The sequence below is a fragment of the Labrus bergylta genome, chromosome 5 (assembly GCF_963930695.1).
Source record: "Labrus bergylta chromosome 5, fLabBer1.1, whole genome shotgun sequence".
Classification (NCBI taxonomy): Eukaryota; Metazoa; Chordata; class Actinopteri; order Labriformes; family Labridae; genus Labrus; species Labrus bergylta.
Window position 1 is genome coordinate 21877073 of NC_089199.1, and position 14930 is coordinate 21892002.

Consider the following 14930-nt stretch of genomic DNA (forward strand, 5'->3'; position numbering starts at 1 on the left):
GTGTGTTAAGAAATGAAAACATTTTTTTGAAAATAAAGCACCTGTTTCTTTTTGTAATTATTTTATTGGGTGAGTGTGTGTGTGAGTGTGTAAGGGTCCGAGTACATCAGTAGATTCAGTGTTTCAACTTAAGTAATAATCGTAGTTTCATAAGAAAAGGAAAACCATTTTTTATTTAGTAGACCCTGTTTGCACTGTTCATTCACAATTACATTAAATGTATCTCACCGCAGCAACAAAAGCAAACTTAAAACAACTTAAAATGACTAAATAACTCTTTCTAATTTCAGTTATATTAGTCTTCCTGAAGAGGGCGATATGGAGCTGTTGGTGTAAGTGGATGAAGTAGTTTGGACATAGGTTAGGCATGCTGCAGGAACATCACTGTACTGTAACCTTGATTATGTTTGACGTCAGCTATCTGGGCAGAAAGCCCTCCTTTAAACTTTTAAAGTGAAGGACAAACAAAAATCTGAACGTCTGTGATGAGCTTAGTTGCAGTAAGAGCGCTCACTCTGACACAGAGGAAGTCATACGTCCACCTTAAAGCTTTATGATCTAATTTGACAAACGTGGAAAAGTGTGGAAACCCATTATTAATCCATACCATATCAGACACTCCCCACACTTTAAAACTCACCAACTGTCAAACTCATCGGCTCCAGTTGATGCAGACGTTCAGACGACTAACCCCGACCACTTACTAAATCTAAATGGGAACATTTAGTGGAATACATTTTTAATATTTGAAGCTATAATGGGATGGACTGGCACAGTGGTTCCCAAAGTGGGGGTTGGGACCCCCCAGGGGTCGCAAGCAAACCAAGAGGGGGGTCCCAAGATTCCTTTAAAAAAAAAAAACATTTGAAAAAATGAATATTATTTAAAGGTCACATATTCTCCTCCTCTTCAACCAGAGTAAATCCGTCTCAGAGCTCCCCAATAATATGTCTGTGAAGTTTCTTGTTCTAAATCCACTCTGATCCTGAATTTGATCATGCCTATAAACCCCTCTATTTCAGCCCTGCTCAGAACAGGCTGTTTCTGTGTCTGTACCTTTAAATGTAAATGAGCTGTGTCTGACCACGCCCCCTCTCTGGAAGGGCTTGGGTGTCTCTGGCTTTCTCACTCCATGTCCTATTGTTCACGGTGAGAAGGCAGACTCAGAGAGCAGAACAAACACCTAGCCGTGGGAGTGTCACCCACCTGGGGGAGGGGTTACTGCCCTTTGTGATGTCATGAAGGGAAACTCTCCAAGCGGCCTGTTGGAGCACACATTTTCTGAGAGGATGGACTTTACTCATCATTGGGGGGTTTGTAGACAGACTAGAGACACATATTAGAGTTAGAACAACATGGTGAAGTGGATTTCGCATAATATGTGAACTTTAAAACTGTTATTTGCCATTATTGTACAAATTGATGCAAAGTAGTGGGCTGCTTAAAATGTCAGTTTGAACATGGCAGCAATGCATTGCTGGCTGCTCTTTACACATACAGATGCACACACCTGGTTTTTATATGTCCACTCAGTGTTAAAGTCTATACATGAAAATTACTTGTATTCTGCTTCAAGCCTTTCTTACAATAAATTACTATATAAAATAGTTGTATGGTTTTTAGGCTGTTGTGTTCTCTTTTGTTGTTATTTTGAGTAACCAGTGTTTGGGGGTCCCCCAGTCTATTGGACCCTCATTATGGAGGTCATGAGCTGAAAAGTTTTGGAACTCTAGCAGCAGTCACCTGGTAACAAAGGCAGACATCCTCCAACCACACCTGCAATCGGAAATTAAGTGCGGATGATTTGTTAAAAAAGGAAAAATAATGTCAGACATTGTCCTGAAATACAGAGGGTCTGGGGAGATTATGTATAGCTGTTTAGCTTGTATCTAATGCATCATGTATTATTTATTTTAGGGATGTTGAAAGAGCTCATCCTCGGCTCTAATACCAGGTGAAGTCAGAGAAATAAAAATAAAATGTTTCTTGGTTAACTAGTCTCCTGCCTGAATGTTTTGTGAAGCTAAACTGTCTTTTGTGTCAAACAGGAAGTGACCAAAATGTTCCCTAAACCAACTCAGCCTCCGCAACGATAAAACAACACACACACACACACACACACACACACACACACACACACACACACACACACACACACACACACACACACACACACACACACACACACACACACAGACATCACACACATGCAGTCCCCCCTCACTTATCTATTTCTCCTCCGCTGTCGCTCTGACACACAGACGCAGACACTCACACACTCACACAGAGGGAGGAAGATAACTCTGTGATTCCACTGCTGAATTTTTAAAGCTGTTGTGGAACTCTTTTTTTCCAGGCGGGTTACTGTGGCACCGGGGTAGTGTTACACGGACGGAGGCAGACACAGAGACAGGGTTCAGTTCAGCTCTGTTGTTTACAGAGGCTGGACAGAAACAAACCCGGGCAGTTCATGGTGTGTGCGGTGAGTTATTCCTCTTTCCTATCAACTTATTTTACGATTACTTCTGTGAGTTTTTAAAGCTGCCCTCATAAAAACGCATTTAGAGTTTATGTTCATTCATTGTTTTCTTTAACTCATGGAACCAAAAAAGTTTTCAGATATTTTTTATTTTAAGTAAAAAATATATGAATGCATACATGTAGGCACATGCATTTTTACATTTTTTGAATAAGAAAGCATCATAAAGATTTACATAAAATGTCATTTTCAGTCATTTTAAGGGCAAAAAGTGACATGAAGTAAATTTGAAAACACATTTCTTATCGTTTTTTTCAACATGCTTCCAGATGATTAAACTGAAATAATAACTCAGAATAATCTTCTGTAAGACAATTAACAAAAATAAATAATAAATATACCAAATACTACTGGTAGATAATAATTTTGTCCTTACATTGTTTTGTGACCCCAAATAAGCGACTGCAACTTGAGTTGCCCTTCCCTTCACTGATTGTCATTCTTGGCACCTTTTAATGCTTTAATTATTTATTGCAGGAGGTTTTTTGTGTGTCTGAGCTCTTTTATGCATGCTCGAAGTCTTCATGTGTCCATTCATCCTGGGGCTTTTGTTGTGCAGATTCAAGAACAATCAAAGTAATCAGACATGCTTAGGTTATTCAATCGTATGCACATCAGTGGCTCTAGTCCTAATTTTACATTAAACGGTTAATTTAGCATTAACGAGGGAACATAATGGTACAAGAGAACTGAGTTAGACAAAGTCTCGAAGTGCAAAGTGTGCTCAGCGTTATGATAATCTAAAGGGATGTAATCTTTGACAGGAAATGTGCTCTCAATGTAAATAATGGAAAAAAGAATTCCTCTGGCTCATTTATCATCAGTCTATCCCATGTTTCACAAACTGTTTCCATGACACAAAGAGAGGAAGTGTTTTAAATTTGAGTTTCTGTCTCAGCTGTGCTCTGCCTCTCTTTTGTGTTGTTCCAGGTTTTTACAAAGTTTTATACTAACTCCAAAACTCCTGTAAAAATAAGCTTTTCATTAACATAAACACTGTTGATGCCACAGCTTGTTGGTATCTCTGTCAGTTAGTACTTTATCAATTAGCTTGTACAACTTTAGTGAACAATTACAATTTACAAGTAAAAGTTTAGTATTTGAAATTCTGACTATTTGTCTACTGGTTCTTAAACTTTTGAATGTCAAGAACCCTAAAAGAGAAAAAAGAGAGACTAGTGTGCGCACAAAATGCATACAGGTGCAGGACAAAAAAAAGTATAAATAGCAGAAAAAAGAGCCTGCACACTGTTCAGCTCCAAACGAGTAACTTTCTTAAGGGCAGCGTTTCAATCCAAAGGATCAGGCAAATGTGGGGAAATCATATGTTGGTTGAACAACAGCATTTAAGAATAATTATCTGTCACATAAATACACAAGACATCCTGCTCATCCAACCCTCAAAAGAAACTAAAAGATGTTTCGGCCTGAAGAAGATCCTTTGGATTGAAATGTTGCCATGGGAGCTGAACAGTGTGCAGACATTTCTCTTTTTTCTAAAGAACCCTAAATGACACACAAATTGTACCATAGACTCCAATTTGACATGATTTTGTTAGAAGGATTTCAGATGTTTGGACTTTTACGATATTTTGTCACAGAAAAGTGAAGGCCTTTAACAGAATAGTCCTACATTCTTTGTTTTATTATGGTTGATGACTCCATTAAGATATAATTCATCTGGTTGTGGTTTGGCAGGAGTGCGCAACCATGCAGAGGATGTGGTCCTCGTCCTGGGCTGCCATTGGTTCAGGTCTAACCTTGGCGCTTTGCTGCATGTGACACACATGCATCTCCTCCCAACCTTTCCTGTCTCTCTTCAGCTGTCCTGTCAAGTGGAGGATATGGTCCTTAAAAATAATAAACAAACAACAACAAAAACCAAACAGAAAACTTCTGGTTCTTGCCGTAGTTCACTTTGCACCAAGCCGGAGCCAAAGTCAACAGCTATCAAAAGTGATGACATCATTGCTTACTTTCTGAATCACGCATGACAGGATTTCTTGTGCGAGGTAGTACGTAGGATGAAAAACAGCACAAGCAGAGCAGATACAGACCACATCAGAATGTAAACAACCATTTTCTTAACTGGTATTCATATTACTTTTTTTTTACTCGAATACCTTTAGGTTCAGATACAAGAGTCAAAGAACTTAAAGAATTCAGAGATGTAAACAATGAAATTCAGTCTCCATCTAAAATGTTTCCATCGTTAAAATCCTAAAGATAAGGACGATTGAGAGAAAAAGAACGGCCCCAAAACTGAGAGGGACCAGCCACTCTCAAATGTCTGAAATATTTCATCTATTCCGCTTTAGTTAAAGATGTAATTCAACTTTCTGGATGAAGTTTGATGGAGTTTCAACTTAACAGCTAATCAAAAAGATCCCTCCCTTCAATGCTCCTATGGTCACATTCAATATGTGGGAATACAAAGGATCTGTTGCGTGTGGGTATGTTCGCCTCATAAGGGGAAGACATGTTTTTGAAAGAGTACCTCTTTTGGTTGTAGCACAAAGAGTAAGGTTTACTTTTTAATACTAAGACAGGGGACCCAGGTGCATACTAGTAAAGTTACATTTTGCAACACAAAGGGGTCACAAAGGCTTACATTTTTTATTAAATCTGGGAAGCAAGCAAAATAATATCCAAAAGCAAGACAATATTTAGAAAAAAAAAACCCTGATGTAAACACAAGTAGAGGCACAAGGAAACAGTCACAAGATATGTCGCACCAATTTGTCTTCTGGGGACGCCAAACTATGCAAAATAAAAGTTCCTCAGAAAGGCTTTAAAAAGGAATTTCTCTTAAATACAATATCACTTTTATAAACGAGCCAAAGACCGAATAGAAGGGCAGAGGGTAATGTTTTTGCTGCTGAAGCCCTAATAGCTTACACTGTTATGGATAGATGAATGAATGGATGGATGATGATAGATGGATGGATGGATGGATGATGGATGATGGATGAATGATAGGTGGATGATAGATCGATGGATAGATGGATGATGGATGGATGGATGATAGGTGGATGATAGGTGGATGATAGATGGATGGATAGATGGATGATGGATGATGGATGGATGGATGGATGGATGAAGGATGGATGATAGGTGGATGATAGATCGATGGATAGATGGATGATGGATGGATGGATGATAGGTGGATGATAGGTGGATGATAGATGGATGGATAGATGGATGATGGATGATGGATGGATGGATGGATGGATGAAGGATGGATGATGGATGATGGATGATGGATGATGGATGATAGGTGGATGATAGGTGGATGATAGATGGATGGATAGATGGATGATGGATGATGGATGGATGGATGGATGGATGAAGGATGGATGATGGATGATGGATGATGGATGATGGATGATAGGTGGATGATAGGTGGATGATAGATGGATGGATAGATGGATGATGGATGATGGATGGATGGATGGATGGATGGATGGATGGATGATGCATGATGGATGAATGATAGGTGGATGATAGATCGATGGATAGATGGATGATGGATGGATGGATGATAGGTGGATGATAGGTGGATGATAGATGGATGGATAGATGGATGATGGATGATGGATGGATGGATGGATGGATGAAGGATGGATGATAGGTGGATGATAGATGGATGGATAGATGGATGATGGATGGATGGATGATAGGTGGATGATAGGTGGATGATAGATGGATGGATAGATGGATGATGGATGATGGATGGATGGATGGATGGATGAAGGATGGATGATGGATGATGGATGATGGATGATGGATGATAGGTGGATGATAGGTGGATGATAGATGGATGGATAGATGGATGATGGATGATGGATGGATGGATGGATGGATGAAGGATGGATGATGCATGATGGATGATGGATGGATGGATGGATGGATGGATGATAGGTGGATGATAGATGGATGGATAGATGGATGATGGATGATGGATGGATGGATGGATGGATGAAGGATGGATGATGGATGATGGATGATGGATGGATGGATGGATGGATGGATGATAGGTGGATGATAGATGGATGGATAAATGGATTTATGGATGATGGATGGATGGATGATGGATGGATGGATGGATAATTTATACAACAATTAGTGGACAAATTGCTAAATTTGTGCATTTTTGGCAGAAATACAGAAATGGATAGATGGCCAAATGGTTGTAGAAAATAACAAATAGATGGATGGATGGATGGATGGATGGCTAAAATAACAAATGGATGGAAGGATGAATGGATGGATGGATAAAATAACAAATGGATGGAAGGATGAATGGATGGATGGATAAAATAACAAATGGATGGATGGATGAATGGATGGATGCCATGGTGTCTGAGCAGTAAGTTACCAGAGCAAATAAAATTGGAGAAATCTGAAGTGAAAAGTCAACTCAATGTCACTCCCTGGTTGTAGAGGCCTCAGTGTACTGCTACCAAAGCAGCAGTTGAGACAGTGAATCAATAACAATGTCATTAGCCGTATCTTTGTCTTAAGGGTTTATAACCATGGTCCTGAGTCTTTTATTCCTTGATGAAAAGCTGCTGTCATTGTTTTTTAACTGTTTAAGGTTTTTAACTAGACCACGTCCACTTAGAGACAGGAAGTGCACATCATTTTTTTCTCAAGGCTAAGTATCTTCTTTGTTGAAGATCATCTTTGGTTTAACTGCTGGAGTCTGCTTTTACAAGGATTGTGACTATTGTCTAAGAATATGGGCAGACAACCAAAGAAAGTTGTCATGTTTCAGCTTTTCAGAAAGACAGAGGTTGGATTGGAGAAGGGGCGGGGCTTTGTGTTGCAAAGTAACACTCTGTTTTTGTTCGGCATTCAATCAAAAGACCTTCCAAGAATCTGTGTCGACCAGTCGTAAACCAGACTCAGACCTAAATCATCATGTCTCCCCCTTCTCTTTAGGCTCATCTGGTCCTGATGTCCTTACCGTGAAAAAACCATGACCCTCAACACTCAGAGAGAGAAGCAGCCCCTGCGGCGGCGAGGCAGCACCCCGATCCCTCCAACCCACTTCCATCGGCAACCGTCCTGGACCCAAGATCACCAACTCACCGGCAGCACCAAGCATGACCCTGATCAGCCCCGCCCCCAGCGCAGTCACCCTCCCCTTGGACAATCTGCGTCCTACCACCCAGGAGACAAGTCCCTCCACTACCTCGCCGAGTGGAGCTCAGACTCGGAAGACGACTCGCTGAGCGACTCGGACTGTGTTTACAGAGTGGTGTTGTTAGGCGACCACGGAGTTGGAAAGACGAGCCTCGCAGGGATCTTCGCTGGAGTCACAGAGAAAGAGGAACAACCTGGAGGTTTGACCCCCATTATATTATATATATTTCTAATTTATTTATTTATTTTATTATTACTGCCAATTTTCATTCTTTAAAAAAATATTTTTCTAGTTGACATTTTCATCATCTGCTTTCTTTAAAGTTTCAACCCTGTAAACATTCCTACAAACACTCTTTCCATCTTTCCAGACAGGAAATACTAAGATACAAAGGACAGGAAGTGATGCTAATCTGCAGTGTGGAAATAATAAAAGTTAAACTGGAACAGAACAGCTATAAACTACGAGGAAGACGATCTCAAACTATGCTTTGGCAGAAGATAAAAGGGAGACTAGAGAACTTCTAAGAGACAGAAACAACACAGTCCTTCCTCTGACAAATAAATGTTAAATTAACTAGCAATAAAAAATGATGTCTCAAAGCAAAGGAAACCTTTTTAGAACAATGCTTATTCCCTTTTCTTGCCATGACGTCCCAGGGGTCACAAGCGCCCCCCTACTTACTCAAAACGGCCTGTGAGTCAATTTCAAATACCAACAAGTTGTCAACATGTAGAAAGAAGGATAAAATCTACCATGAAGGATTTCCACCTTAGTTGCCAATACAACACCATGCACCAAGACCAAGTGCATTGGAACATGAAGAATACAAATAATTATATAATCATCTTTGATCATTGGTGTATGTTTTGTTCTTTGCAAGAAAGTAGAAATAACTGGCTGTAATTGTTTCTGTAGATCTCCACTATGAAGAATTACTAAATGCATTCGGGAAAGAAAATAAACTCAGAGCTAAAACATACTTTTATAACCTGTGAATAGTCTGTTAATTGCTGTAAAAGGTTGCTAAAATTGGCTGTTTAGATAAATAAATTAAGTAATTGAGCGTATCCTACATTTTTTTTTTTTTTTATCCCTCTGGCAGTGAGAATAACAGTAATGTCACCCTCTTGGTAACCAACGTTGTCCATCCCTGAGATAGTTCTTTGTATTTTCACCCCTTTTATTCTTGCAGCTAGCTAGCTTAGCTTAGCTCAAAGAATGCAAATAAAGGGAAACAGTTAGCCTGGCTCCCCACAGTTTCCTCCAAAGCTAATTCTTAATCAAGTATCTAAACTTGTAAGTACCTTGGAAACTAGCATGGTACAAAAAAGTGTTGCTTTTTACACTTCATGCCAATGAAACAAACTTTATATCACATCTTAATCATCGAGCTTTAGACGTTTTTGGAGATGGGTTTATTTCAGATACATACTACTAGAGGAGTGTAAATATTCTTGTTAAACTCTCGTTAAACTTCGTATAGCGCTCCTAAGCCAGTGACCTCTTTAGCAAGAACTTTTTCATTTTTTAAACTCTCACAACTCAACAACTGTACAGAGGTGACCGACTGACCCACCTGAAAACCGTTGCATCAGGTTGTCTTTCTTCAGTGTTATTTTTATTTTATCTGTTGAGTTGTAGTTTTCCTTCTCGCACTCAGCAGATACGTGCTCAATGTCTGTCTCTGACTTTGTTGTGACATTACAACCTTGCCTGACTCCACATCATTGATCAGCTCCTGTGTCACGTGTTGATTGGCCTGAGGCCATGATTGACAGCTTGTATTGATCGGTGACAGTCTGACATGGTGTGAGGGGGCAGAGACTTTCTGCTGATAGCTTTCAGGCTGAATGAGCTGCATGTTTGGTTTACAATCCCTGTTATAAATGTTTTGACCTCATTGTTTCTGTATGCAGGAAGTTGCCCCTAAAGGCATCAATTTGTGTTTTTTCTCTTTATAACAATAGATAGGAGAGCTGTGCCCCCTCGTTTATTGTTTACAGACATACTCTATCCTCTAGTGATGAAGATGTCTGTCAGCATTTTCTCCATTTAGTCAAGACAGATACAGTACGTCCCATAAATAACAATCCAGCAGCATCATCTATCAAATCAGGGGCTTTGGACTGGCATCACACGATATCATAACAACGACTCAATTAGATTTATGTCTACAACAAAAAAACTCATGGCCTACATAAATGTTGGCCCATCATAAAGATCAATCAATCAACCAATCTTCATTTGTATTTAGGATGTATCGATGTGTCTCTGTCTACAAAGAAATTTAACAAGTCCAACTCTTTGATTCATGACCACAAACTACTGACACTGCCATTAGCATCAGTGTGCTAATTGCTAATTTGCAAGCGTTAGCGTTCTAACATGGGAAATATGGATTATAGTAGAAATGCTAAATGGGTTAATGCTCTCAATTCAATTTAGTATTGTATAGTGTCAACTCATAATAAGTGTTATCTCAAGACACTTTACAAAAAGCAGGTAAAAGACCTTACTCTTTGTCTGTTAACATTCCGAAAGAGCAGGTAGAAAGACCTTACTCATTGTTATGTTACAAAAAGCAGGTAAAAGACCTTACTTCTTGCTATGTTACAAAGATCCGGCCTATCCATCATGAGCACTTTAGCAAAGCAGCAAAAGTTACAGTGGTAAGAAAAAAATGCCCTATTAAAAGGCAGAAATCTTCGGCCGGATCCCCGGCTCATGACGAAACATGACTGGCAGGCCGTCAACCAACGATCTTGAGGAGCCTAAGAGAGCTCAAGAGCTCTCAGGAAAGTAGGTGGTTAGTGACTGAGATTTACAGATAGATACATGCAGTAATATGATGTACTGTATATGCACAGAGAGAGAGAGAGAGAGAGAGAGAGGAGCTCAAGGTGCCAGTTCCCCCAGTAGTCTAAGCCTATAGCAGCATAACTAAGAGCTGGTCTACACCAGCACTAACTATAAGATTTATCGATATACCGATAACTGAAGGCTTTACCCCCCATAGTACACTTAGAGACTGTAGGTACCACCAGCAGGCCTGCACTCCGGGACCGCAACGCTCTCGAGGGACAGTACGGCACTAGTAGCTCCTTAAGATAAGATGGTGCCTGGCCATTTAGAGCTTTGTAAGTGAGAAGAAGGATCTTGAATTCTATTCTAGACTGTATAGGGAGCCAGTGCAGAGAAGCCAAGACAAGAGTAATGTGGTCTCTTTTCCTGGTTCTGGTCAGTACACGAGCTGCAGCGTTCTGGACCAGTTGAAGAGTCTTTAGAGACTTAACGGTACAGCCTGACAAAGCAGCTTTTTTGAATATTTTGAGTTTTTGAGCTTATTGTTGTTTTTCTTACAGAGGAAACATACAAGCGGACGTTGACAGTAGATGGAGAGGAAACCACCCTAATCGTTATGGACAACTGGGTGAACGACAGACTGGTACAGTGTGTGTTAATATGAAACTTTAAATAACAAAACGCATGGGCAGCGTCAATTTACAATCCAAAACCAACGCAGCTCAGCGTTTTCAGCACTCAGCATACTGAGCGCTAGAACGCCCCTTGTATTGTCAGTTAAAAACAAGTCAACTTTTGGAACATCGTCGCACTCATCAGTGTCACTTCACCTTCACTGACCAATCAAAACCAAAAATGGGCGGAACCTCTGATATTAGCTTTGTGAACAAATAAGACTACTAACTAATGTGGCACGTCTCTTTATGCTTACAATTCCCAGGTCTGAGGCCGTTGATTATGCAAGGAAATGATTTCTTCATATTATTTTCATGTTCTCTTGGTGATATTTCCTTGAATAAAGAAACACATTAAGCACACTGAGCTATTTCAATATAGCTTATGAGCTATTTAAATAGACCTAATGGTCCCTACCGAGGGAAGCAAAGGTTAACTTTCTTAACTTGGAAAAGTAAACAACCGTGAGAAGTGCTCTGAATCTGAGGTTGTGGCCGCTGCCAGAGCAAAAAGAGCCGCTAATGGACACAGGCCTTGAGGGTGCTCAAGGTTTTGATTTTAAATCTGTCAGGATGGTTTTGCTGGTGTGGGTTTGATATTAAGATCAGAAAATTGTTCTTTCGCTGTTATGGAAGACCTTAAAAAAGTTGCAATGGGTTGGTCATTTTCTCCAGATAAACTTTTTCAGATTTTGGTTGAAATTATCTTTAGGTCCTGACATAAATTAATAACTCATGTTCTCTGAAAAAGGAACAAAGAAATCCGTCATCTGTATCAGTTGTAAGACTGTAAAAACTTCAACCAATGTCTGCCACGAGGTACCAATCTGATGAACCGATCACGCCTCCCTGTCTCCCTGCTCGTTCTCTACCTCCCACACTCAAAACGCGTCACCGATGACGGAGTTTATACTGTGAGTTTGTCGTTGGCTGTAAGAAGTAAAATAGTTTAGTGTTTACTTACCACTGAATGAGACATGAGTCGACGTAATTTCTACACAATGCTAGCGATGAGCTGAGGTCCGCCATGCTCGTGCATGCAAGTGAGGGGGCGTGGCTTTTGAGGGAGCACAGAGGGGAGGAGGTGGGTGTAGACAGCGCACTGAGGGAATGCTACTTTCATAATCATACTAGTTTTCGAAAATTAACAACCCTGATGTTTTGGCTCTACTACTCACCAATTGGCTGATCAACTCTGAAGCCTTAATAGCAGCCCTGTATCAGATTGTTAATATTCCACAATTAGTTCCTAAACTCTTGATTGTTAATAAGCTCTTTCTTCCTCTCGTTCTTGGACTCGATGTCTCTCCATCTGTCAGGAGGGAGAGGACGCCTCCTGTCAGGACAACTGTCTGAAAGTCGGGAGTGCGTACGTCATTGTTTATTCTGTCACTGACCGAACCAGCTTCGATTCAGCCTCTGAGCTCCGCATCACGCTTCGACGAGCTCGCCAGGCTGAAAACCTTCCCATCATCCTCGTGGGCAACAAGAGTGACTTGGTGCGATCCAGGGAAGTCGCTATTGAAGGTAGCCATTTAGCATACATGTTAAGACAAACAAGAAGTTTCTGATTATTGATGCTTATATGAAAAAAAAAAAAATTCTCTGATGTTTTTTTCCCAGAGGGCCGAGCGTGTGCCGTAGTGTTTGACTGTAAGTTCATTGAGACGTCAGCATCTTTGCAGCACAACGTCTCAGAGCTCTTTGAGGGCGTGGTCCGACAAATCCGTCTCCGTCGGGACGGCAGCGAGGCCATCCAGCGCAGACGCTCCGTCTACAAACGCAAAGAGAGTGTAACGCAGAAGGCTCGACGCTTCCTGGATCGACTCGTAGCGAGAAACAACCAACGCATGGCGGCCAAAGTGCGGTCAAAGAGCTGCCACGACCTGGCTGTCCTCTGAGGACACCAGGAGCGACACGTTGGAGTTCTTTCTGGTCATGATCTCGTGGACAATGCTTTCTGAGGTTTTTCTCTCACTGAGAAAATGGACAACTAATGTTTTTTGCTGTAAAAGGAGTTAGCCAACAGCATCACTGCGACGGTGTGTACAACTTCCTTTTTGACCATTTGGTCGACAAACTTCTGTGACTTTTTCTAAAGATGAAAAACTACAAACTGACTGAAAGAATCATCACTGTACATTTAACGGTGCAACAAGTGTTCAGTATGTGTGTGTGTGTGTGTGTGTGTGTGTGTGTGTGTGTGTGTGTGTGTGTGTGTGTGTTTGTAAAGACCTGACTGTTCAGGTTGTCATGTACTTTTTTCTGAGTTTTCTACCGTTCTCAGTTCAGCATTGTACAAAATAAAGTCTTAAAGGAACACGCCTTTTCTAAGAATCATTTTTGATTTATGCTCAACAGACTGCATAAAAACATGGACGATATGACAAATGTGAAGCCAAAACTTTCATAGCCCCTCCCACTGACTGGCTGCCGTTTACAGTAGGTCATAAAGCCTGCCTCCTCCATGTTAACTAAGACATGCGTCAAACAATGAAACCAAAATACACGTCAAATCATTTTTTTCTCAGATGGTTTCTGTCATTAAAACTGGCATTTATCGTGCTGGTTTATGTCTGACTGGTCTCTTTTCTGAGTCAGTTGATGCTTTAAAAAGTGGTATGATGTCCATGATTGACAGCTCTGTTAACAAAAACACAAACACATGATAAATCCTACTTTCCATAACTGTGAGTGTCTGAGACAAAAACTTATTTACCTTATACTGGCATCTGTTAAAATCCCTCATTTCAGCCTCTGACTGAAACGGTTAGTTTCAGCTGCTGTCTCTTTAAGGCCCCCCTCCCCACGGGCCTACTTTCTTCTGATTGGCCAGGTCTTTGGAAGCCTTCTGGGGGCAGAACGCTGCAGGGTTACCAGGGCTGCCAGAGGAGGGCTGCTCTCCAGTGCTGGGAGAAGAGAGCCAATGGAAGAGGTTTCAACGGCTTACTTAGAGGCTTGAAGTCATGTCTTGAAATTCTTGGTTTAATATCGGGGAACTATCGTGATATTTGCAGAAGTCTAGCGCCCTCTGCAGACTCATCCTGGAATTACTCCAACATATGTTTACCTCATTATCTGAAAGTCTGCCCACGTTTAGTACAGGCATCCAGCATTGTAACACTTTGTGTGAGTTTTAAAATGAGAATTGGTCAAGTTAAAATCTGTCTTCTGATCTGTTCTGATTTTTCTCTGTTGTTGTCGTTTTATGTTGTCTTGATGTCTTTCTTGCCAGAGCTGCCGTGGTACCAAACCTTTGTGTTTCACCGAACACAAACACACTCTCAGGCCAAAACCTTCAAATACCCCTTGTCTTGTGGATGGCTGTTTGTGGTTGCCATGGTGACCACAGGGGTCTGTTAGACACATCTGAAAAAAGAAGCTGTTTAATGAGTGGTCGTCATAACCCAAGGTTTGCACAGTGACACTTCTGTGGGGTTGACAAAGAACAGGCCGCGAGTTAGGCTGATGGATGCGTCGGAGTTATTTACTGGAACTCTTCAGCTCTGAGTTCAGCTCGGCTCTCAAGTCACATTTGGACTAAGCCTGCATGATAGGAGAATAATATGCGATGTGTGTTTACATTTTTTTCAATACTGCGATAGCAAAAGGGAGTGTGATATAAAAAAAATGAGAGTGCATACGGCTATAACTCTGTGTTTGCGTCTAGCTGCTGATCTAAATGTTTCACACTGTGTTTGCAACATGATCCTCCTAAGTCCAAAATGAATCCAATAACCGCTTTTTTAACTACTTAGACCAC

General features: G+C 40.8%; 1 protein-coding gene across 1 annotated transcript; it reads left to right on the top strand.

Moving 5' to 3' along the window:
- Window positions 1–2240: 2240 nt before the first annotated feature.
- On the top strand, window positions 2241–13487 carry rem1 (RAS (RAD and GEM)-like GTP-binding 1). Its single transcript, XM_020630738.3, has 5 exons — window positions 2241–2482; window positions 7484–7887; window positions 11054–11136; window positions 12487–12694; window positions 12791–13487. Exons 2-5 carry the CDS (start codon window positions 7521–7523, stop codon window positions 13066–13068), a joined length of 936 nt encoding a protein of 311 aa, XP_020486394.1. The 5' UTR covers window positions 2241–2482; window positions 7484–7520; the 3' UTR covers window positions 13069–13487.
- Window positions 13488–14930: the final 1443 nt, after the last annotated feature.

Bases quoted from the DNA above. Each gene is read 5' to 3' on its own strand.
- rem1 (XM_020630738.3), top strand. From the start codon at position 7,521: ATGACCCTCAACACTCAGAGAGAGAAGCAGCCCCTGCGGCGGCGAGGC. The intron at 11,137-12,486 runs GTACAGTGTGTG...TCCATCTGTCAG, and splicing joins ACTGGGTGAACGACAGACTG to GAGGGAGAGGACGCCTCCTG. The intron at 12,695-12,790 runs GTAGCCATTTAG...TTTTTTTCCCAG, and splicing joins CAGGGAAGTCGCTATTGAAG to AGGGCCGAGCGTGTGCCGTA.